At 59.2% G+C, this 21,226-nt stretch overlaps 1 protein-coding gene across 1 annotated transcript in view; it reads right to left on the bottom strand.

Annotated features, from left to right (window-relative positions):
• Window positions 1-21,226, bottom strand: part of HMCN2 (hemicentin 2) — a 55,543-nt gene that overhangs the window by 31,501 nt on the left and 2,816 nt on the right. Inside the window, exons 3-30 of the mRNA XM_064523764.1 lie at window positions 20,907-21,065; window positions 20,492-20,614; window positions 18,876-19,047; window positions 18,380-18,486; window positions 17,913-18,033; window positions 17,562-17,825; window positions 17,215-17,359; window positions 16,762-16,883; window positions 16,345-16,617; window positions 15,951-16,092; window positions 15,049-15,176; window positions 14,828-14,941; window positions 14,566-14,715; window positions 11,238-11,432; window positions 10,750-10,845; window positions 9,952-10,079; window positions 9,488-9,632; window positions 8,492-8,604; window positions 8,027-8,183; window positions 7,549-7,714; window positions 4,634-4,761; window positions 3,629-3,901; window positions 3,386-3,469; window positions 1,696-1,887; window positions 1,291-1,421; window positions 1,051-1,198; window positions 324-450; window positions 39-193 (exon numbers count right to left, since the gene is read on the bottom strand). Of these exons, the coding sequence (XP_064379834.1) occupies window positions 39-193; window positions 324-450; window positions 1,051-1,198; window positions 1,291-1,421; window positions 1,696-1,887; window positions 3,386-3,469; window positions 3,629-3,901; window positions 4,634-4,761; window positions 7,549-7,714; window positions 8,027-8,183; window positions 8,492-8,604; window positions 9,488-9,632; window positions 9,952-10,079; window positions 10,750-10,845; window positions 11,238-11,432; window positions 14,566-14,715; window positions 14,828-14,941; window positions 15,049-15,176; window positions 15,951-16,092; window positions 16,345-16,617; window positions 16,762-16,883; window positions 17,215-17,359; window positions 17,562-17,825; window positions 17,913-18,033; window positions 18,380-18,486; window positions 18,876-19,047; window positions 20,492-20,614; window positions 20,907-21,065 (4,258 nt within the window). The remainder of the gene's footprint in view (window positions 1-38; window positions 194-323; window positions 451-1,050; window positions 1,199-1,290; window positions 1,422-1,695; window positions 1,888-3,385; window positions 3,470-3,628; window positions 3,902-4,633; window positions 4,762-7,548; window positions 7,715-8,026; window positions 8,184-8,491; window positions 8,605-9,487; window positions 9,633-9,951; window positions 10,080-10,749; window positions 10,846-11,237; window positions 11,433-14,565; window positions 14,716-14,827; window positions 14,942-15,048; window positions 15,177-15,950; window positions 16,093-16,344; window positions 16,618-16,761; window positions 16,884-17,214; window positions 17,360-17,561; window positions 17,826-17,912; window positions 18,034-18,379; window positions 18,487-18,875; window positions 19,048-20,491; window positions 20,615-20,906; window positions 21,066-21,226) is intronic.

The raw sequence follows: 21,226 nt of genomic DNA, 5'->3' as shown, positions 1-21,226 counted from the left end.
AGGGAGGATTATTAGGCTAAGGGCAGCCATGGACTTACTGAGTACATGCAGTTGGAAAGCCTTGCTGTGCTGGCCAGCCTGGTTGAATGCTAAGCACTGATACCTCCCTTGGTGGCTGGGCTGGCTGTCCTCAATCCTCAAGACCTGATCCTCCTCCAGGAGCTGGATGTGAGAGTCCAGTGTGGGGAGGGGCCTCGTGGGAGAGAACAGTACAAAAATGAAGTCAGAACCAAGCATACAGCAAGGGATGGAGCCCACAGGGTACGGAGCAACGGTACAAGGTCTCGGGAGTGTCCTTGGAGTCTTGGCCACTGCTCACTTACTGCCCATCCTTCAGCCACTCCACCTGGGGCGGGGGCATCCCTGAGGTCCGACACTCCAGCACTGCCTCGGAGCCCACCAGCACAGAGACGTTGTGAGGCCACCAGGGCCCAGACGCTGTTGGAGGGACTGGGGGGCAGGAACGAAGAACAGAGGAGACTGAGCAGGAGGAAAGCATGGCTCCTCGCAAGCCGCAAAGACTGGGGTTGGGATGGTGGGAGGGTATCAGACACATTCAGGTTTTGCCACCCTCCTCGCTTCTCTGTGCTGTTATTGTAGGAGACAGGGTAGCAGAATGGGTGTAGGAGACAACAGTAGGTTCAGTACAAGCACCCAGGACCTCCTACCCGTCCTCAAACTCAGAGACCTGCACTTGAACCGATGCAGAGCACAGGGCCCTGCCAGTTTGCGGGCTGAGCGCTTAGATGGTCATTTTAACCAGTGCCTTGCAACAGGGCACACAAACTCCAGAGGGAACAAAGCTGTGCTCACCAGCCCCAGACTACCCTGCACATCTCTGGGCTTCAGGAGAGCCCAGATAGAGGACTACTGCTACCAGCTGGGGCCACTTGCATGTTGAAAGTGGCCCAAGGGACCATCAGCCAACCCAGACTGGTCAGCCCCTGGCTAGCCTGCTGCATGATCCGTCCCTCCACTCTTTGAAGCCCAGCCTGACCTCATGGTTGCTCCTGCTGGAGACAGGGGGATGGGGACAGGGACCTGAATCACCTAGAACAAGCAGGGTGAAGTGTCTGTGGGCCTCTCCGACCTTGTTCTCAGCTCTGCAGGTGTAGGACCCCGCGTCCTCCTTCCGCACCTTGGGGAAATGGAGGGCCTGGGCCCCATGGAGGAAGTGGAGGCCTCTGCCTTTGCTCACCTGCAGAAAGAGAGGGAGGAAAGGACGCATCAAGGACAGCTAGCCACACCCCAGAAAGGCATGAGTTTGTACCCCGTCTTCTAGCAACTCACCAGCTGCCCATCTTTGTACCACGTGACGGTGGGGACAGGGGTGCCGGAAACATTGCACTCCAGCGTCAGCGGCTGGCTGGCCACGACAGAAATGTTCTCCCACTGGCTGCTTCCCACCATCTCTGGTGGGGCTGGAGGAAAGCGAGAGCAGTGACACCGGTGGGGACGCGAGATGGCATTTGGCTTCCTCGCTGTTCTGTCCCCATCTCCCTATACGTGGCTCAGAAAATAGCCACTTTTTGCCCCACCGCCCAGCCCCACCAGTGGTTCTCATCACCCATGCAGCAAGGACAGTGCTTGCCCTGTTTGGGAACATGGAGCAGAACCCAGCCAGGGGCATCTGACCCAGTTTGGGGGCCTCGTGGGAATGCTTTCCCTTGCCCAGACCCAAGGGGGTCAGCGTACCGTACACCAGCAGCTGGGTTGTCTGGCTCACAGAGCCCACTTCATTGGATGCCAGGCAGGTGTAATCCCCGCTATCGCTTGGCTGGACAGCTTGGATCACAAGCGAGCCCTCATCCAGCACCACAGCACCCGGCATGACGCCCAACACCTCCACCGAGTCCTTCAGCCAGATGACGGATGGCTTGGGGGTCCCTGCATGGATGCAAGGCAACAGGGGCTCACGTGAGCACCCCGTCTTGTAATAGCTATAGGTGCCCTGTCTCCCATCCGTGCTGAACAGCTGTGCAACATGCTGGAAGAGGGGATGTCTGGAAAAATCCCCATCGACCCTCCGGACACTCGGAGCCTGAGGTCTCATCAGCGTGCGGCCTCGCTCGGCAATAGTTAGCACGCTTCCCTGCTCCTCCTCCGAGACCCCAGGGCTGCTCATCCCCCTTCTCAGTCTAACACAGCCTCCCACAGCACATATCCAGACCCCCACACACACACGTGCTCGCCCTTCCTCGCTGCCCCAGCTGCCCCAGGCCTCATCCGCACAGGCAGAGCCCCAGGGGCCGCACCGCCAGCGTCCCCTGTACGGCGCATCGCAGCCACACGATGGTGCTCCCCGTGCGGTGCTGCAGCCCGGCACCCGGCAGCGCCCACGGGCCCAGGCACGGCGGGGAAACGGCCCGCCACGTGCAGAGCCGCGGCTGCATCGGCCACCGCCATGCAAACCACAGAGCACTTTTTGCAGCACGTTTTTTTGTGCTGGGGGAAGAAAGAAAAAAAAAAAAAGCAAAAAAAAGAAAGCAGGCTCCTCGTTTCCAGCTGCTGCTGCAGGCTCCGAGGCTGTTCCTCACCCAGAGCAGCCAGAAAGCAGCACAAGCAGCTGGACAAAAGGCACAGGCAGGCAGGACCATAACGCGCACCAGCTCTGCACAGGCTCCTCAGCACGTTCCTGCCAGCTTCACACTGACCTGCTATTTCTGCACCATCTCCATCATATGCTACCAAAGCAGTGAGTGCCAGGGTTCAGACAGGAGCCCAAAGAAAGGAGAACGGGAGCACGGCAGTAAGGAAGGAGTGAGGATGGGTAAGCAGAGAAGATGACTGTACAGGATTTTGGCTCATTCCCAGACCTGGACCAAGGAACATAACCCATCTGGAACAGCCCAGGAGAGAAGACACTGTGCACTCAAGGAGACCAAGGGACAGCCTGCCCTTGTGCTCCCACTCTACCTGCTGGAGATGCTGTAAAGGAGACCTCAGGCTCCCCAGGAGAACCTGATAAGCTGAGGAAGAATTACTTTTAAAGGGTCCTTCCTAGCAAAGGGTGTGGAGGAACCACACAGGGGTTGCAAAGGAGATGGAAGAGCATCAGTGGTGCTAATGATCTGCCATGAAGGCAACGAGACTATCTGCCTCGGAGACCTGGGAGCTGGTGAGATGCCTCCTTCCTTGCCCGGACAGCGGTCTGGTGGTCCCCATCCAGACAGGAGCAAGCACTGTTGAACTCATTCCAGCAAGGAATACATGGGGTGCGTGAGCATGGGGACGACCCAGGAGGGAGCATTTGCCCCCCCTTAACAGCATCCCTAATGAAGGGCAGGGGGAAAAGGACACCAGCTAGCCTGTGGGTAAGTATTTCCCGCATGCACAGAGTTGAGGATGGGATGAGACGGACCCTTCCCAACGCAGGGTCTCTTACCCTTGGCAGGACACAGCATGGTGACGTTCTCATGGAGAACCCTCTCCAGCAGGACCTCTGCGCCATCCTCCAGGTAGGGGAGCTCTGGAGAGAGAAGTCACCCCAGTGCGGGATCAGCAGGGCCCCAGCAGCCCAGACTCAGCCCTCTTCACCCACTGCTCCCTCCTCGCACCACAGGGCTGGGTGCCAGGGCCCCAACCCCAGCAGAGGCCCCACCAGGGCAGCGCGATGCCCGGCACTCACCCAGCACTTCCACAGCCAGCTCCACGGCATCTTGCCCTGCGCTGTTGCTGGCGATGCAGCGGTACTGTCCTGAGTTGGAGACTTGCACATCCTCGATGCTGATCGTCCCATCAGGCCCCTCCAGGAAGCCCCCCTGGCCCACGCTCAGGGGGTGGCCATCCTTGGACCAGCTGAGGCGGGGGACAGGGTCCCCATGAGCCACGCATGGCAGCTCCAGATGAAGACCCACCAGCACCCGCAGGACCTTGGGCATAGGGTGGATTCGTGGTGGGACTGGGATAGAAAGAAAGGAGGGGAACACTGTGTTGAGAGGAGAAGTAAAGAGCTGTGCCCACCATCTGCAACTCCCCTGGGTAACACAAGGGCCGGCATGCTCTCTAAGGGGTGGGGGGATATGGGGAGCCCTGTTTCAGCTTAACAGTGAAAGAGAGAGAGCACAGAAATGAGAAAAATGTCCACAGGTTCATTTTAGGCAGACCTGGAAGTTTTCTGTCCTCAGGGAAGGAGCTGGTGCTGGAGCGGAGTTACAGGAGAAAATTGCCCTCTCCCATCTCAGGCTAAATCACCATGGGCACATGCTCGCAGGACCCTGGCCAGCCTTGCACAGCAGCACGGCCTGCTCCAAGGAGCTTGGCTTTATGTGCAGACCCCAGTGGGCAACCAGGGTGGGAGCACTGGGGAGCATCACGCTTTAAGGAGATGCCAGGTAGTGTTGCAAACCCTCACTCGGGCAGCCTGTCCTGAACCCCAGCACCTCAGACGGGCCCCCCAAACCATCCCAGCTTGTACAAGGAAGCAGCGTGCTGGCTCACAAGCCAGTCAGGACACGAGGGAATGCAACGGAGAGTGACCCAGCACGTGGTCAGATGACGGGGTCCTCTGCAACACCAAGCAGAAGCCTATGTGGCCTCCCAGCATGAGAAGGGCCCAGCTGAGTTAGCTCAAATGGGGAGGCTACCAAGCTGGCCACAGGGGCTGTGGCTTGGCCTCTGCAAGGACACATACCTTGGACCTCCAGGCTGTAGCTGAGCGAAGCATTCCCTGCAGCATTTGTGGCCGTGCAGGTGTAAAGGCCATTATCTGTCACTTGGGGCTCAGCCAGCCGGAGGGATCCCGAAGGGAGAACGCTATACCTACATGGAGAGGGGACAGACAACCAGCATTTCACCTTGCTGCTGAAGGACTGCCATCTCTTCTTCACCTGGGGCTCTAAAACTCTGTTCGGCTTTTCCCTGGGCCAGAGCCAAGAGCCAAAGCCTCACCATCGCCTGCTCCTGCAGGGCTCTGCAAAACCCTTCCAACTCAGCCTCTGCCTGCGTCAGAGTGGCTTTGCGAGGGTGTGTGGGACTGGTACGAAGCCTTCCTCCTACTGTATCTGCTGGGGAGCTAAATGGGAGGAGAGCTGCCCATAGATGCCATGGAGACAAGGGATGTTCGAACTTTGAGAACTCCTGGAGGACAGCTCTGCTGGAGCCCCTACTCTGCATGCTCTTCCAGGAGAGGAAGAGTCCAAGCACTGGCTGACAAATAATTTCTGTCACACACGAACAACACCGTCCACACTGACAACCAAGAGAAAGCAACACGCTGCTGGGTAGCGAGAAGGTCCACATACCTTCTCTAGTAGGAGGCCTGCTGAGCTGTGCATGGATGCAAAATCCCTTTGCTCAGTCCCTGCATGAGCTCAGCACAAGGCAGTGGCATGAGAGGAAACCCCCGGCCAGGGGCCGGAAGATCATTCCCGAAGGTGGAGGGGGGGATCTCCACGGCACTCAGCCCCTGCAGCTGGAGCTGACCGTGCTCTCACCACCAGTGCTGACCCAGCATCGTCTGGGCTCTGCAGACATAACATCATCTCAGCCCACGTCTGCAGATTCCTCAACTGCGCGATCCCATAAATCACTCAGGCAGATGAAGACAGGCGGCTGAACCCAGCGGAGCTGGGGAACGGAGCACAGAGGGACCGGGAACAGCCACAGGAAATCAGATCAACAAGAAGGATAAGGCAACACAGTCCCTTGAAAAGAAGAGGGAAGCCAAGATGCTTTCGCACTTCCCCGAGACATAGCAAACTTCAAGTGCAGAAAAAAAGAGATCAACCCTGAGATCAACCCCAAGATCAGGTACCCAGGATCTCAGGATGCCCCTTCCAGGGAGGTGCTAACATATTAACAAAGCAAGTCCCGTTTCCAAAGGTTAAACTCCATCTGCTTGGTCGCAGATCAAGACACGCTTGATAAACACATATCCAACCACTCTCAAGGTCATCCTCTCACATCAAATGGCTTTAAATGACTGTTCATTACTGGCATCAGCACCATCAACAAGTGAATCTGGCCCTTCATATATTGCCAGCTGGAGCAGAACTGGCCCTTAAATCCATGTCCCAGTGCAGACAAAGCTACAGCCAGGCTCAGGATTGGACGTCTGTCAAACTTTGGCCTAGGATCCAGAAGTGTTTTGATGCCTAAACCCCACAAAGTCAACAAGCGCCAGACATCTACATACTGTTGGCAACTAAGGGCCTTGACCCACACGTGGCAAATGCTGAGAAAGACCCACTGCTGCTGAGCACTGGAGCAAAGCAATCCCTTTAAAGCCAGCTCACTCCAGGAGAGGGTTACTTCTGCACACACACGCTGGAGGAAGGGAGGGAACCAGACCTGTGCTCCGCCGCAGAGCAGTGAAGGGAGCGGTGGCTTTACGGGGGCAATGCATCACCGCTGTGCTCCTAGGAGCCCTCCCATGAAACACCCGCTCTGCTGCAGCCCAGATGCTGTCTGCAGAAGTGGGATGCGGCTCAACAGCTGCATTGAAAAGGGATTGAATTAAACACAAAGGCAGCACTTATTAGATGCCTGCTCTGAGCCATCCCTGCACAACTAGCCTGCTAGGTACGCAGTCCTGGCAGCTCCCAGGAGCACGGGCTGCAGAGGACTTGGACAGAAGTTTCCTTCTCAGACAACCTCATTGCCAAACTTCTCTGCCTTACAGGCGGTCCACTCCCCGGCACATCTGCATGCTTTAGCATCTTTTCCTGCGCACAGGCAGTGCCCGCCCCTTCCCCCCCGAGGGGAGCAACATGCCAAAGGGAAGATTCTCCACTGCAAACATCAGCACATAACTGTTTGCTGGAGGTGAGACTTCACAGAGGTGGGCTCAAGCCACAGAGCTGAAAGCCAGTGCTTTGCTTTGGACCAGTAGACAAATTCAAGCCAGCTGCAAAACTAGGAGCAGGATCCAGTGTGAGGTCAGGCGGGAGCAAGGGGATGTTTGGAAAGCAGCTTCCCCAGCCAGGAGCAACTTTTAGCTGGAAGCCACGTGGAGGATGCAAAGAGACAGAGGATCTGCCTCACTGATAGCTGATGGAGACCTGGTCCGTGCAGGGGAGGGCAGCATCTCTGGTGGGCACAGGGCTGAGACCAAGGAACAAAGGTGGGGGTGGCTGGCACGGCATCCCAGACAATACGCAGGCTGCAGCACTCCCAGCCTTCCTGACAGCCTGTCTTCTTCTCCATGCTGCTCTGCTCCTCCTTTAGTATTCAAAAAGCTCCATCTCGCTGGTACCCTGTTGCCATCTGGATGCAGAGCAGCAGCAAGCGCAGATCAAGTACCTTCCAGCAGGATCAGCCACCCCCAGGGACCCTCCTCTCTGCAAGCCCAGGCGCAGACACAACCAGCCTCAAAACCATGGGATCCAGTGCACCCACAAAGTGCCAGTCTGGAAAGGGTTCTCCAACCCTCACCTTGCTGCAGAGATGTTCTTGGCCTTGCTGCAGTGCAAGCCCACCAGAGAAGTGCTCCCCTTGGCATCTCCCTGCTGCGTACCAAGCTGTTGTCGCACTTCACAGGCCTGACACCCTGCAGGATGGTACCCAAGGCCAAGAAGCCACAGCCCACGAGCCAGCGGCCCTCCTTACCTTGCGGTGGTGAGAGGCACCAGCTGGGACGCCTGGGTCCATGCCACCAAGGGAGCAGGATACCCATGAACTTCACAGGGCAGGATGGTTTCTTGTCCAACAACAGCCAGGATCGTTATGGGGCCTGACAATTCACGCGATCCATTCACACTAATCCTGGGCTTCGCTAGACAGCAGGAGGGAGGGAGGGAGTGCGCACAACTGGCATCACAAGCTGAGAGCGAGAGCATATTGGCTGCCCCGCAGCCCTTGCCGCCACCTTTCCCGGCCCACAATCCTGGCCCGCTAAGTCCGTCTGACACCCGGCAAGGGCAAAAAGGCTCAGCAGTCAGGAGCCCAAAGCCCTCGAGGAAACTGGGTGAGGTACCATCATCGTCCTGGGGCTGGTGCTCTGCCGGCCATCCTCAGCCCACCCTCTGGAGCCACTTTCCCCGGCGCTGGTGCCTGGCTCGGTCCCTGCCCCGCGCAAGGTGCTCACTGTTGACGGAGAGCTGCACCTCCTGGGTGGAAGAGCCTGCCGTGTTGGTAGCTGTGCAGAAGTAGGTCCCAGCATCTCCGGGGTACGGCGATGGGATCAGGAGAGTCCCGTTGCTGCCAAGGTGGTAACGGTGGCTCTGCAAGACAGGCTCTGTGCCCTGTGGGGAAAAGGGAAGGAGGAGAAAAAGCAAAAATCCCCCCATGAATCGAGCTTCCCAAGTGCCAGAGGAGGGCGTGAGCCTTGCTTTGGACATGTCACACAAGCTGCCTCCCCGCTCCTGGCTCCTCAGGAGGCTCCAGCAGAGAGTGCCCCAACAGCCTGTCCACCTGGCACGCCGCATCCTGTCCAAACACGCGGAGCAGCACCCGGCAGCCTCCCGCCAGCCGGCTGGCATCGAGACAGCAGTCTGCTCCTGGGCTTGCAGGGGACTGGCTCTGTGCATGTCCATCGGGGGAAGGCACCTACCTTTGCCCAGGTGACGGTAGGGGGTGGCACGCCGGTGACATTGCACTGCAGGGTGACAGCCACTCCTTCCGTGGTGGTGATGAGGGCAGGACCCAGCCCAATGCCGGGAGGAACTGGGAATAGAAGACGAATATCCTCATCCTCTGAGGCCAGGACCTCGGCTGCGTGGCTGCAGCCACATCTGCTAAAGAGCCCAGCTCTGCTTTGCCTCTTAAGAAACAGCTGAGTTTGCAAGCAGGCTCTGCAGAAAACTTGCCCCCAGCCCCAAAATCCCTCCAGCCACACTTCAGGAGCATCCCACAACCATTCCCCTTTCTTCATGCATGCACAGCCTCAGCTGTGTGTAATGGCTGGGTTTCCCCTGCTTCCCCGAGGTGTTTACGCCCACATTTCCAGCAGGGCTCAGCTTTTCAGGCAGGTCATGCCTAAATGGGAGCAGAAATCTCACCCCAGCTGCAGGCAATAGCTCCCTATGAAAACTTCAGCATTCACATGCTGCACATTTGGCATTCAGTCAGCGCAAGCAATCAGCCCACAGGCCTCGCTGTGCTTCCTAGGCTCGGTACAAGACTGGACGTGCTTCTCTGTCAACGCAGCCCGGAGTTTTAAGTGCAGGTCAGCAGCTTGGCTGGCAGCAAGCAATTGAATTTCACGTGTCCAGAATCAAATTTCATTTGTCCTGGCTAGTTAGCTGCTGCAGGGTTGCCAGACAACAGATGTTTTCCGAGCCTGCTTTGTAGTCACACCACGCTGCCCTGGGGACTATTGCTTATCTGGAAACCTGCGTTCAGAGTTTTCCTGCTCTGACATATTGGAACTGCTCTTTTAGATTGCTGCAAAAGCCTCACTTGGTCCAAAAGCCGCAGCCACATCCTACTCAGGCTGCACAGAGCTGGCAGAAGGGCTGGGCAGGCGGCATCCATCCCCGTCCCCCTCTCCGCCGCTCAAAGCAGAACAACGATGGGCAGCAGGAATGCTTCACGTCCTGCCGCTCACCATGGACAACCAGCGACACGTCCTGCCTGTGCGAGCCGATGGCGTTGGTGACCACGCAGGTGTAGCTCCCCGCATCCTCCTCTGATGCCTGCTCCACGTGGAGGCTCCCGTCAGCACGGACAGAGTAGCGGGTGCCTGGGGTTACCTGCGTGCGAGCAGGGACCGGAGAGTGGGACAGATCGGGGGGTCAAACATCACCTTATTGTTCCGTCTTGGGGATGTATCTGGAAACTGATCTCTGAATAACAGTGGAAATGACCTGATGCAGCAAAGATCACGTTACCCTCCCATGGACAAGGACCCAAATGCTCTTCTAGCATCTTCCATCAAGGGCTTTGTACCCAGGCTCATCCCGCAGGAGCAGAGCGCTACCTGACCGTGTCCAGCAGGAAAGCTGCTGCGGCAGGACCACGCTCTCGGCTGCCCTCCCACCATCCCAGCGGCGCCCAGTCCCGAAGCCTCACCGGCTGCCCGTGCTTCAGCCAGCGCCGCGCTGGGAAAGGCTTCCCGGCCAGGACCACGCAGGGCAGTGAGACGGGCTGACCTCCGAGCACACGGATGACCGGGGGGCTGCGAGCTATTTCTGGGGCTGCTAGAGAAAGGAGAAGAGAAAGCAATATTAATTGGAGCTAGATTGGTTGCGAACGCTCCAGAGAGCGAATCTCCTGCTTCCCAGCTTCATGAATTAACCTCCATGGTAACCTCCATGGTAACCCGAGCATCCAGCAGGCTCCAGAGGGAGAGCAGCATGGACCTTGCAGGGACCTGCCGCCCTCTCCCGCCCGGAGCTGCGCATGGAAGATTACACGAACGGCTCCTCGCCTTCCGGAGCCGGCGGGAGATCCCGCTTCCCCCAGCGCCAAGGCCGTTCAGCGCCGGCTGACAGCCCGCAGGGAGCAAAGCTGTAACAAGTTGCGCTGAATGCTCACAGGCCTCTGGATCGCCTCTCTTCCAAGGTCCAGACCTTGGATCAGCACAAGCCCAAAGCGCTCCCCCAAGAGTCTGGGGATATTCGACTACAAATGGAGTTCAAGCGCGTGTCAGTGCCTTCAGCTGAAAGACTGAAGGGCTATATTTGAACCCCAAACTGGGGGAGGGAGTTTGCACCAGAAAGCATGGGAATTCCCAGTGACCGGCTCGGGAGCAGACGTGACAGCACAGCTCTGCTGTTCCCAGAGCCGCCGACACGGCTGTTGTTGGCTTCAACCACGCCACGAGCCTCGCTGGGATCAGTACGCCAATAAAACCATGTAAAAGCAAACCGTGTCCGGTGACGGCAAGCTTGACCTCCGCTTGGATCTTCCCAAACTCATTCTGGGCTTCGCAGATATAGACAGCTTGGTCATCCAGCGAGGCGCCTGGAGCAGAGGGGAGACGTCTCAGCCAGGCAATGTGGAGGAACCCGTCTCTGGCTGAGCCTGGCGGAGCCGGAGAGCCCTGCAGCGAGCTGCAAACTGGGGTTAAACCAGTTAAACCGCAGCCCCGCTGCAGTGCCATCACCTCTGAGGCTTGCAGCACCAGCTAGAACCAAACAACTGAGTATAAATGAGTAAAAGGTGCAAAGACACCTACAGCGTCAGTGCTTTACTACTGCAAAGGAAGGGCATGGGGGCTAATCCCACTGCCAAAAAAAAAAAACTGGCAAGAGGACGCAGCTGCGCAATGCGCAGCAGGACCACGCTTGAGGAGCGTGCGCTCCGTGAGCCCGCGCACCCGGGACACCAGACAGGCGCACGCGCTGCTCTCTCACTGTCGATGAAGAGCTCGTTGGCCTCCAGCCGGTTGGAAACATCAAACAGCCCGTGCCGGCCCACCGCAGGCTTCCCGTCCTGCCGGGACCAGGAGATCCGCGGTGGGGGAGAGCCCTCGACGCGGCACAGCAGGCTCACGCTCTCCCCTATCTCGACCGACACATCCTCCGGGTCCTTGGAAAACCGGGGGGCAGCTAAAGGAGAGAGCAGCAGCAGAGAAGAGTGTCAGGCAGGTCTAAGCTCCCTCCCACCTCGCTGGTGGATGGTGCCCCGGCCCCCCTGCATCAGGCTTTCTGCACACACTAGCCCAGAGAAGAGACAGGGCTGCAAAACCGACAAGTTTGGTCCCCTGAAAATTTACAGGATTGACTTAGAGCATTTGGCTTCTTCCAAAGCTATTACACCCCTCTGCTTTGCCTTCACAATTTCCACATCTCTCACTTAGAGAACTCCTCTGTCTCCGCCTGTTGCGGTATTTCTTCCAGCTTATCAGAGGTAGAAGCTTCCCATTAAATGAGAAAGTCAATACTCTTGCTAGGAACGTGACACCAGGAGCTAGGGCTTCATGAAACCCAGCGGCAGCCACCAGACTCCCAGCAAGCCTGCAAGGAGATGATAATATTCATAGCTTCTCGAAATGGGAAGTTTAACAGGAGCAGCATGCTTACGCCGAGCTGAGCTCGGCTCTAATCCACGTCACAGGCACAAACCAACCTCAGCCCCAGGGCAAGGAGCACTGGGACCTGAGAGAGCATGAAGCTAAGGCAAAGAAGGGTTTAGTGGATCTGCGGTTTACCATATCCTGCAGTTTCTCGTGCGTGACAGCACGGCCATGCAAGCTTTTTGCTTCCAGGACAAGACCTTTTGGCAGCTTTAAGGGGAAAGATCATGATGGAGGTGGAGCTCTCTGCGATGTGGATGTGGCAGGGCCTCCTCCCTGGCATGGGATTCACCGGGGCTGGAACGCTCTAGGATGCTCCCAGGCAACCCCAGCCCACTTGCACCCAGGCTCTCACCCTCTCCAATTGCAATTTTGCGGCAGAGCTCCATCGGGATAGAATAAAGCAGCATCAGCTAACCAGCTGCAGCCTTCCCTGGGGAAACACACCTGGCAGCAGGACTTTGGGACCAGGCACCGCCATCAGGATGGAGTAAGTGAGGCAGCACCCACCCCCCTGGCAGGGCTGGTGGCCATGCGACACTCATCATGCTGGCCCAGTGCCACCAGGGCCAGGAGGTCACCTTCATCCTACCCCTGTTCAGCCTGGCAGCGTTTGGGGATGCAGCACACCCCTGCAAGGGACATCGCCATTGGCCCCATCAGCACACGGAGGGATCCAGCCGCAGCTGTCCCCAGCTCCTGGCGGGCAGAAGCCCACCAGCGCGGAATGGGCAGTGTTTCCTCAGCTAATGGACTCCTTGGATGGCTGCTCCTCTCTAACTCGCAGCCAGGACCGTGCCTTTGCTCCCGCTCCAGCTGTTGGACACGCACACCCCCTCCCTTTCCTCACCCGGCCCCAAAGGCAGCTATCTGCTTCGACAGCCCCACTTCCCTATCCCGCTCCAGACAGCGGGAGACCAGGCTTCCTCGCATCAGGATGGGAGGGAGAGCTCACCCCGCATCCCTGTCCCCTGCCCGAGGCCGGCGGGGACCAGGCAGGCTCCCGGGGCAGCTCGCAGCCGCCTCACCTGCACCGCGGCGGCGGCCAGGGCTGCACCCGCGGGGCCACGCTGAATGCTTTCGCCGTGCTGTAACGGGCTCGGAGGACAGCCCGGCGGTAGTAGGGTCTCCTGATGGGTTTGGTCCATAGCAGAGAGGAGGCGTGGGTCCCCAGGGCCAGGGAGGGGCTGGCCGGCAGCCCTCTGGCCGCACGAGGAGCGGGGCCGGGGCGCGAGCCAGAGCGGCCGGCCAGACCTCAGCTGCGGCGGATGGAGCCGGGCCTTCGCAGCCAGGGAACAACGCCGGGCGCAGGGGCCACGAGCAGGCGGAGGAAGCCACCAGCTACCCAGCATCACCCTCCCAGCCCCCGGGGTGAAGGGGGACGCCGGGCAAGCGCCACAGCCTGCGGTCTCAGCACAGCGTCCCAGAGCAGGTAGGTTGCATCCCCTCTCCGCACACAGGGCGCTGGGGCATCCCGCAGCAGCGGTTGAGGGGAACAGTGTTGCAGCCCCACCGCCTTGATCCAACCATCAGCTTCTCTAAACCAAATGGGCATCCGGGTCTGTCCAACAGCAGGTTGCACTTCTGCTCCCAGGAGGGAGCTGATAGCTCCCGAAACCCCACCTGGGCCATGCCGTAAGGCTCGTGGGGCTCCCCCGTGCTTGCCTCTACCTGTCACTCGCTTGCAGCGCTGAAAGCAGCCAGGCACATTTCATCAGCCCCCAGCCGCGTTTCATCAGTCCGCACTGACAGCGGAGCGAGCCGGCCCCGAGCCGGCCCAGCTGCACTGACCCGCTGGGACGACGGCACTCGGCCAGGCCCCGCTCCCGAGGAAATCCCCCCCGCCGCCACACTCGGCCACGCGGTTGCAGCTGGAGCCCCAGCGCGGTGCGGGGGGCTCAGCACCACCCCAGCCGACGGCAGGGCCTGGGGCCAGCTCCGGCAACATCGGGACACATCAGGGAAAGGAGAGCAGGGCACAAAGGAGGGCAGTAGCGATGGTCTGGGGGGACAAGCCCCGAGTCTCATTCCTCCTCAGTTGCTTGCCGAACAGTTTTAGCTCCGCCAAACCAGCACCATTCCTCTGGGACCAGCACAGGGTCCCACTCCAAGCCCAAACCAACAAACCCACAGCCCTCCAGTGCCTTCTGCCCCTGCACCTCTCCTAGGTCAGCACACCCTTTGCTCAGCAAAACCCCCTTGCACTTTTCCACCATTAATACTCTGCTTTGAGCCTTGGGCCCCCACTCAGACCCCCCTTCATGTCCCCAGGCCCTTTCAGCCCTTCTGCTTTTGGTGGGATACTCTTAACACCATTTGACATGGCTGGACTTTCAGTCCTGGAAGAGTTAGCTGCCACCTCAGCCTAACTGCACTGTGAGCAATTGCATTTTGCATCCCCAGTCTCACCCCAAGCCTTCATGTCCCACCTAACAGCATCCACAGGGGTCCTCTGCAGCCTCCTGCTTGAGCCTTTGGGGTGCTGCCGGGCTTCAGCCTGCTTTGTGCTGAGGGGCCATCCCTGCCCTGGGAAACCCTGGTGGCTTGGGAGGAAGATGAGGCTCGGAAAGGAGCAAGCAGGACACCCAGGTGGGAAGGAGAGAGGTGGAGGCTGCCTTCCGCAGGCAGGTGCGACCCCAAAGCTGCTGGCAGGAGAAGACACTTACAGCCCACATCCAGCACGATGCCGTCGAAGGCGACGCCGGCCTCGCTGAGGGCCTCGCAGGTGTACTTGCCCGAGTCCTCCTCCCGCACCGCCTGGAGCTGCAGGACACCGCGCTGCACGCCGCCGGGGGACACCGCCACCTCCTGCTCACCTGCCGTGGGGAGACGCCCCACGTGAGCACCCGCGCTCCGGGGCACCTCAGCGCGGCCAGGACCCCACGTTCCCCTGGGGCTGGGAGCAGCAGTCCCCCAGCCCAGCCTCACCTTTGTACCAGACGATCCGGGGTGCGGGGACCCCCGAAACCCAGCACTCCAGGACCACGTCTTCTCCAACCAGGGCCTTCACTGCGGGCGTCACTGCCAGGATGACGGGAGGCTCTGCGCCCGCCGGGGAGGGGAGAAATGGCTCCGGGTTATTGCCAGCTAGGAGGAAGCCTGGATCTCGGGGAGCAATGGGGAGCGCTAGCGGAGGGGGCAGCCGGTACCCGTGTACTCCAGAGCCACAGCTCGCTCATCCCAGCCCAGCGGGCTGCCGGCACGGCAGCTGTAGTTCCCCGCATCCGCCTGGACCGCAGCCGTGATGTGCAGGGTACCCTGCGCATCGACGAAAACCCTGGGCCAAACAGCAAGAGAGGGAGAAGTGAGCCCTATAAAAATGGAGCTGATGAAGAAATGTGTTGAAATAAATGAGCAGGCTTAAAGCTATCTTTCACCCATGAGAAGTTTACTGGGAATTTGATAGATCCAGTTTTGCACCAAAATCCAAATGTGTCAGCTACTGCAGGAGAGAAGATTGCTTTCATCTAGGGAAAAAGCACTGAGAATTGGGTTTTTTTCATATCCAAAGGGGGGAAAAAAACCCACCATCCCCAAAGTCTGCTCAAGCATTTACAGCCTCACACAGAGCAGGGAGTTAAGAAGCCAAAAGCAGAAGTTAAAGCAAAGCACAAACAGCATTTTGAGGTTCAACTCCACACTGAGTTTAGAAGAGCTCCTCCCCACCTCAGGTCACCCTTGGTGGGGACAGTGACGTGGGTAAGGAAGGATGGCTTAAAATTAAACACATGAAATTAAGACTGGCAGCATGTCGACCATCTCAGGCGCATGGGTTGGGGATATTCCAACACTTCCATCTCTCCAGAGGCGCAAGCCACAGCAAAGCCTTCTCCACCGGCCTGTGCATCTCTCTGATGAGACCACAGGACACAAGAAGATTAAAGAGAACAAACAGGACTCTGTAAGACATTCTTACCAAGAGCTCCCTGTCCATCCATCCCCCTCCACCACCACCTGCATCCCTCTCCCTGCACCAGGGAACAAGATGCTCCTCCTGGGATGCCAGCTGCTGGGTGTTCGAGCCTGGCACCAGAGCGGGCTCTGCGGTTACCTCTCGTCCTCCTGCAGGGTCCTGCCCCAGCGCTCCCAGGTAGTCCGTGGCGGGGGGTGGCCCCCCGTTGTGCAGTTCAGCCTCAGCTCTTCGCCCTTGGTGAACCGCTGGGGGCTCGAGTCCACCTTCACCCATGGCGCCTCTGCCCGGGGAGGAGCAGAAGGGCTCAGGCCCCAGGGTGTGACCCGCTCGGCTCCCTCTCCTCCTTCCCGCGGGAGACTAGCACGGACCCAAATCAGAGCAGGGTGAAACTTGCTCATCTTGGGCTCCTGAGAGGAGCTGGGGCTGCAAATCCCCCTGCACAGCTAAACCCCGGCCACAAAGCGCTGCCCACTCCGCAATCTTGCTGCCAGAACAAGAGCCAAGCCGTGGTCCCACGCGGGGGACAGCCTACCCTGGACGAAGAGCCAGACGGAGGCACTGGCAGCGCCGTGCGCGTTGTGTGCAATACATTCGTACTGGCCCCCGTCCCCCGGCTGCACGCGGCTGATTTCCAGAGAGCGGTTCTGCAGCAGCCTTGTCCTGCCGTCCTCTGGCTGCGCCGCCTTCCCATCCCAGCTCCAGGTCAGGTTGTACGGGACGTCGCCCAGAACAGCGCAGGACATGACCACGTCCTGGCCAGGTAGAGCTGTGATGTTCCCAGGGGCTACGAGACGTGGCGGCGGTTCTGCAAACACAACGAGCCAAGGGGAAATCAAGAGCACAGCCCTACGATGAGCCCGTCCCCAGCTCCAGGCCCAGAGACCTCCAGGCACCAAAGTGCCAAGCATTCACCAGATCCCACCCAGCATGAGATGCAACAAGTACCAACCTGCGACGGAGATGAAGGTGCGAGCCCGTGTCGCCCCGACTTTGCTCGTGGCTGTGCACTCATAAAACCCTTCATCGCTCTTGGAGACTGTGGGGATCAGCCAGCTGCTGTTCCCCGAACCTCTACAGGAGAATGAAACCACAGGGTCATCCCCGGGGTCATTGGAGCTGGGCCTGCCATGCCACCACCCCATTTCTAATCCTTGGGATTTAAAACAAAATAATCATCTCTCCCTAATCAGGCAGATGGGCATTCCTGTACCAGCAGCATTACACAGGCAAGTCCCTCATAATTTGCCTAAGGACCTTCACAGCTTTCAAGCACACAACCAGCCCCAGCTTGTGCTTCTTGTCCCATGGCAGTATACAACCAAGCCCCCAGCTAGCACAGCTCTGGGGCTGCTGCTCCTCGCATGGGTCCAGCACGGAGCTGACAGGGCCAAAGCAGACTCACCTGAAGAACCGACCTTCACCAAGCTTCTTCCCACCCCGGCTGAGCTGCAGGCGGAAAGGGATCTCACTCTGTGCAGAGCAGGAGATCAGCTGAGGCTCGCGGTTGTAAGCCTGGATTTTGCTGGAGATGTTCACCTTGGGCAGACCTGGAAGTAGTTGGACATGCATATAGATAACAGTCCTCAGGAGTTCATCAAGGGTTGCACTGGGAGGCCGGATAAAAGCATCCAACGAGAAACTAGACCGGACCCGGCGCTGGAAGGGATCTTCCTTCTCTCCAGCCTCTGGCTCCATCTCAACATCCTTTGCGGATCTGGAGCAAAGCCAGGGCCAGCGCTGACCACTCACCAGGGACCACGCTGGTGTAGGTGACCCCAGAGAGACGGTGCAGGGGGTAGCCCTGGGAGTCTTCACCCTTCACCTTCAGCAGGAAATCCCCTGGGGGCGCATGGAGCCGCGAGCCCACCCAGAGCTGCCCGGAGGAGGCGTTGGAGACGGGCCGCACGGGGACCGAGAGGAGTGGGTGGCCCGAACTGTTGACGAGATCAATCTCCTGCAAGTGTCCAGGCGGCTTCAGGCCAGTGCAATTCACCCCCACGGAGATGGGAAGGCCTGGAGAGAGGGAGGAAAAACAGTAACGTGCTTGGCTGCGAGACACGGGGACGCAGCCCTCGCGTGCCTGGAGAACACCTGCCTTACCCTGCACGGGCCGCTCGCCAGGCTGGCTGGGGTCAAAGTCAGGCTGGGTGGAGAAGCTGGCTTGAAAGTTAATGTTGCTGACGCCCGTGATCCTCACCGAATGGCGGCCGCTGCTCCGGGTCTGCAAGCAAAGCGGGAGACGCTGGCGGAGGTGAGAGAAGGGGGAGAGGCGACACCACCCACCCTGTGCGCCGGGGACGGGAGGGCAGCACGGGGAAAGATGCAGTCAGCCCCTTCCAGCCCACCTGTGCCTTCTCCTGTGGGAACCAGCGGTGGAAAAAAGGGAAAGCCTAGACTTGGGGGAAGAGACAGCTGGGGGCAGTGTCCATGGGTGCCAGGACAAAGCCAAGTGCCTGTTAGTGAGGTGTCTGGAGAGCCCAAGGGAGAGGGGACAGGAGCCCTGTGGGCTTGGTCTCGTTGCTTATCCCAGCCAGAGGGACAATGTGCCAGGACCAGCGCCAGCCTACCTTGACCAACCACGTCCCTGGCTCACGGGGCTCCATGGCCACCACCTTGGCCGAGTTTGGGATGCTGAGGAGTTCCTTCAGGTCTTGGCCTTCCTCAAGGACCTTTCCTGCAATGGCAAGCAAACCTCTGGAATGGGCAACCCGGATCCCTTCCCCAGGTCCCGTCTGTCACCAGCCAGGACTCCCGGGCCATCGAGGCTTTTGCCTGCAGCTCAGAGGTGCAAAGCCCGAGAGGGACAGCAGAGGAAACCCTCCTAAAACCAGAGGCAAAAGAAACCCAGAGGGGAGGGCAGCAGACACGCTTCAGTGCATAACGAGGGCTTTGCAGCTCATTGCTTGTTATTGAAGTTTTCAGCCCAAGATTTGGCAGTTCCTTTATCTGCAGCTGCAGTTTGTCCTGACCTCTGAGATCCTTTGAGCTCTTCCCAGGAAGCATTTCTCACTCTCCAGAGGGAAAAGCATCACCCCTGCCTGCTCCCCTCTCCTTGGCACCTACCTGCGGGATCCTGGACCTCGATCTCCGGAGCAGGGCCGCTCAGGGAGATGGTGACCTCTTTCAGGCTGGAGTCGAAGGGCACAGGCCAAGTATGCTCCCCACCAGCCTCGTGGTCTGTGGACAGCAGGTGGACTTTGGAGGCCTGGATGGCCTCCTCCACCCACTTGAGCACCTGCGGTACACAGGGGAGATTAACCCAGGATCCCCCTGCCATCAGGCACTACCATCTCAGAGGCCATTTCAGGTCTGGGCTGTATTGCACAGGGGCAGGATCTCAGGGCAAGACTCAGACACGGCTGTAAGACCTCAAAGTCCTGAGAGGGCTCCCCAGCCTGCTGGGAGCGGCCAGGGATCCTGCCCAGGCATCAGCAAACCGCTCCCAGCGCCACAGCAAGCATCCTTGCTCCGCTTGCTGGGTGGTGACGCGGAGCTGCGCACGAGGAGTAACTCAACCATGCAATGAATTGACAGGTCCCACTGGTCTCTGCAGCTGGCTCCAGTTCAGCAGGAGAAGAGGGAAAGCAGCCACTCATCGAGACACAAGGGCCAAACCCTTGGCTGGGGTAAGCAGCTCGCGAGGGCGAGGGTCCAGCCCCAAGCCGCTGCGGAGGCAGGGTGTCTGGCAGGTGTCAGCACGAGGGTGGAGCGGGGTGGAAGGGCAGGAGACGACAGCCTGGACCAAGCCTGCCTCGCTGCAAGCAGAGACAGGCACACGCGCTTCCCGATGCAAAAGGAATTGAATAATTTGGCATAATTGTTATTGCCAGATGGCTCCCGCTCAGTTGCTGGGAGCAGATACATTATTACCCTCTAGCTCGCCCATGGGAATACAAACCATTAAAACACGCAACCGCCAGAGGCTGGGAAGGGGTGGGAGGCTGGCAGAGCTCACCAGGGACTCTGCTCAGAGCGGCTGCTCAGTAATGAGAAGAAAAGCACTTTGCTCTTCCCCGAGCACTTCGCAAGCACCGGTCAAGATTTTCAAGGACAGGAACCAGCAGAGAAGCTCCTTTCCCTGCATTCAGAGCGCTGGCTCCATTCCCGGCGAAGCCAAAACCAAAGCAGGGTCTCCAGCTTCGGTACTCTCAGCCTTTCCTCCCCAGGGTGGACACCTCCCTCTCACGGAGGGGAAAGCCACAGGGCTGACAAGTCAGCTCATCTCAAAGATCACACGAGCAGCCTGGCAGCCAGAAACATGCTCCAGAGCAATCAATCTTCCCCAGCTCAGGCTTTGCTTTCAGACCAGAGCAGGAGTTTAGAGACTCCCAAAGCGATCTGGAGGTCCCTTGGGCGTGAGGATTAACCCCGGGAACACACAAGAGCAGCCAAGCTGGGTCAGACCACAAGTTCCTCAGACTTTCTCTCTCCAAAAGTGGAGAATATCTGATGCTCAAGGATGTTGGAAACAACATAAACTCAAACAATCCTTCCTCTGCGTGCCTGGTGCTCCCAGCCTGCACCTGAGCTGCACAGTCCCATCTCCAAGCTGCTCCGAGCCCTTTCCCATCCTTGAGCAGGCTGCCGGGCCACTATCCCTCCCCATCAGCCCAGCTGCAAGACAGGCACCCAGCCCAGCCAGGACACCCGTCCCTCCTCTGCCAGTCTCCCCCACTCACCTCCTTCACCTGCTGCTTGTCCAGGTGGAAGATCTGCCCAGAGCTGGTGGCCGCGATCCGCTCATACACCCGGTATCCAGGGTGGCTCCTGTCACCGCAGTCCCCCGTCAGCACAAACACCACCTGCCAGGGGGGCACAGCTCCCACAGCGTCACGTGCAGCCATGGGACCTGTCCCCCCCAGGGAGCCGGATGGACCCCACGTCCACCATCACAGGGAGCAGGGTGGCACTTCCAACAGCAGCCACCAGCTCTGGACGCATCGAGCCAGCTCCGGATACGGGCCAGCCAGGGGGATGCTAGATGCCCTTGCTGCGGCTATGAGACCAACACAAGCTGGCTCTTGTGCAAGTGCTGGTGCATGTCCCACCACCCGGGGAGGGCGCCTGCCCCGTGAGCAGCGCCGTGGGGCTCACCTGGGACTGCTTGTGCTGCAGGAGCTGCAGCAGCTCCTCCTGCTGCTCGTAGTCCTTGGCCCGGGCATCCGAGAAGACGTAGATGAAGGACCCAGGGTGCGAGACCTCCACGGCCAGCCTGATGGCCCCGACGCTCATCTCCGGGCAATCCCCTCCGCCCTGCAGCACGCGGCACTCAGTGGGGGACACAGGCCAGGCAGGGCCCAAAAGCAAGTCCCCACCGCGCCCAGCCCTCCCCTGCCTGTGCCTGTATCCCCGCAGGATCCTGCCCCGCGGCTGCTCGTACGGAGGAGCTGCAGAGGATTGCTGGAGCCAGCTTG

Source organism: Dromaius novaehollandiae, chromosome 20 (assembly GCF_036370855.1).
Source record: "Dromaius novaehollandiae isolate bDroNov1 chromosome 20, bDroNov1.hap1, whole genome shotgun sequence".
Taxonomy (NCBI): domain Eukaryota; kingdom Metazoa; phylum Chordata; class Aves; order Casuariiformes; family Dromaiidae; genus Dromaius; species Dromaius novaehollandiae.
Note: the sequence above shows the minus strand (reverse complement) of the source record. Positions and strands in the feature narration are given on the sequence as shown.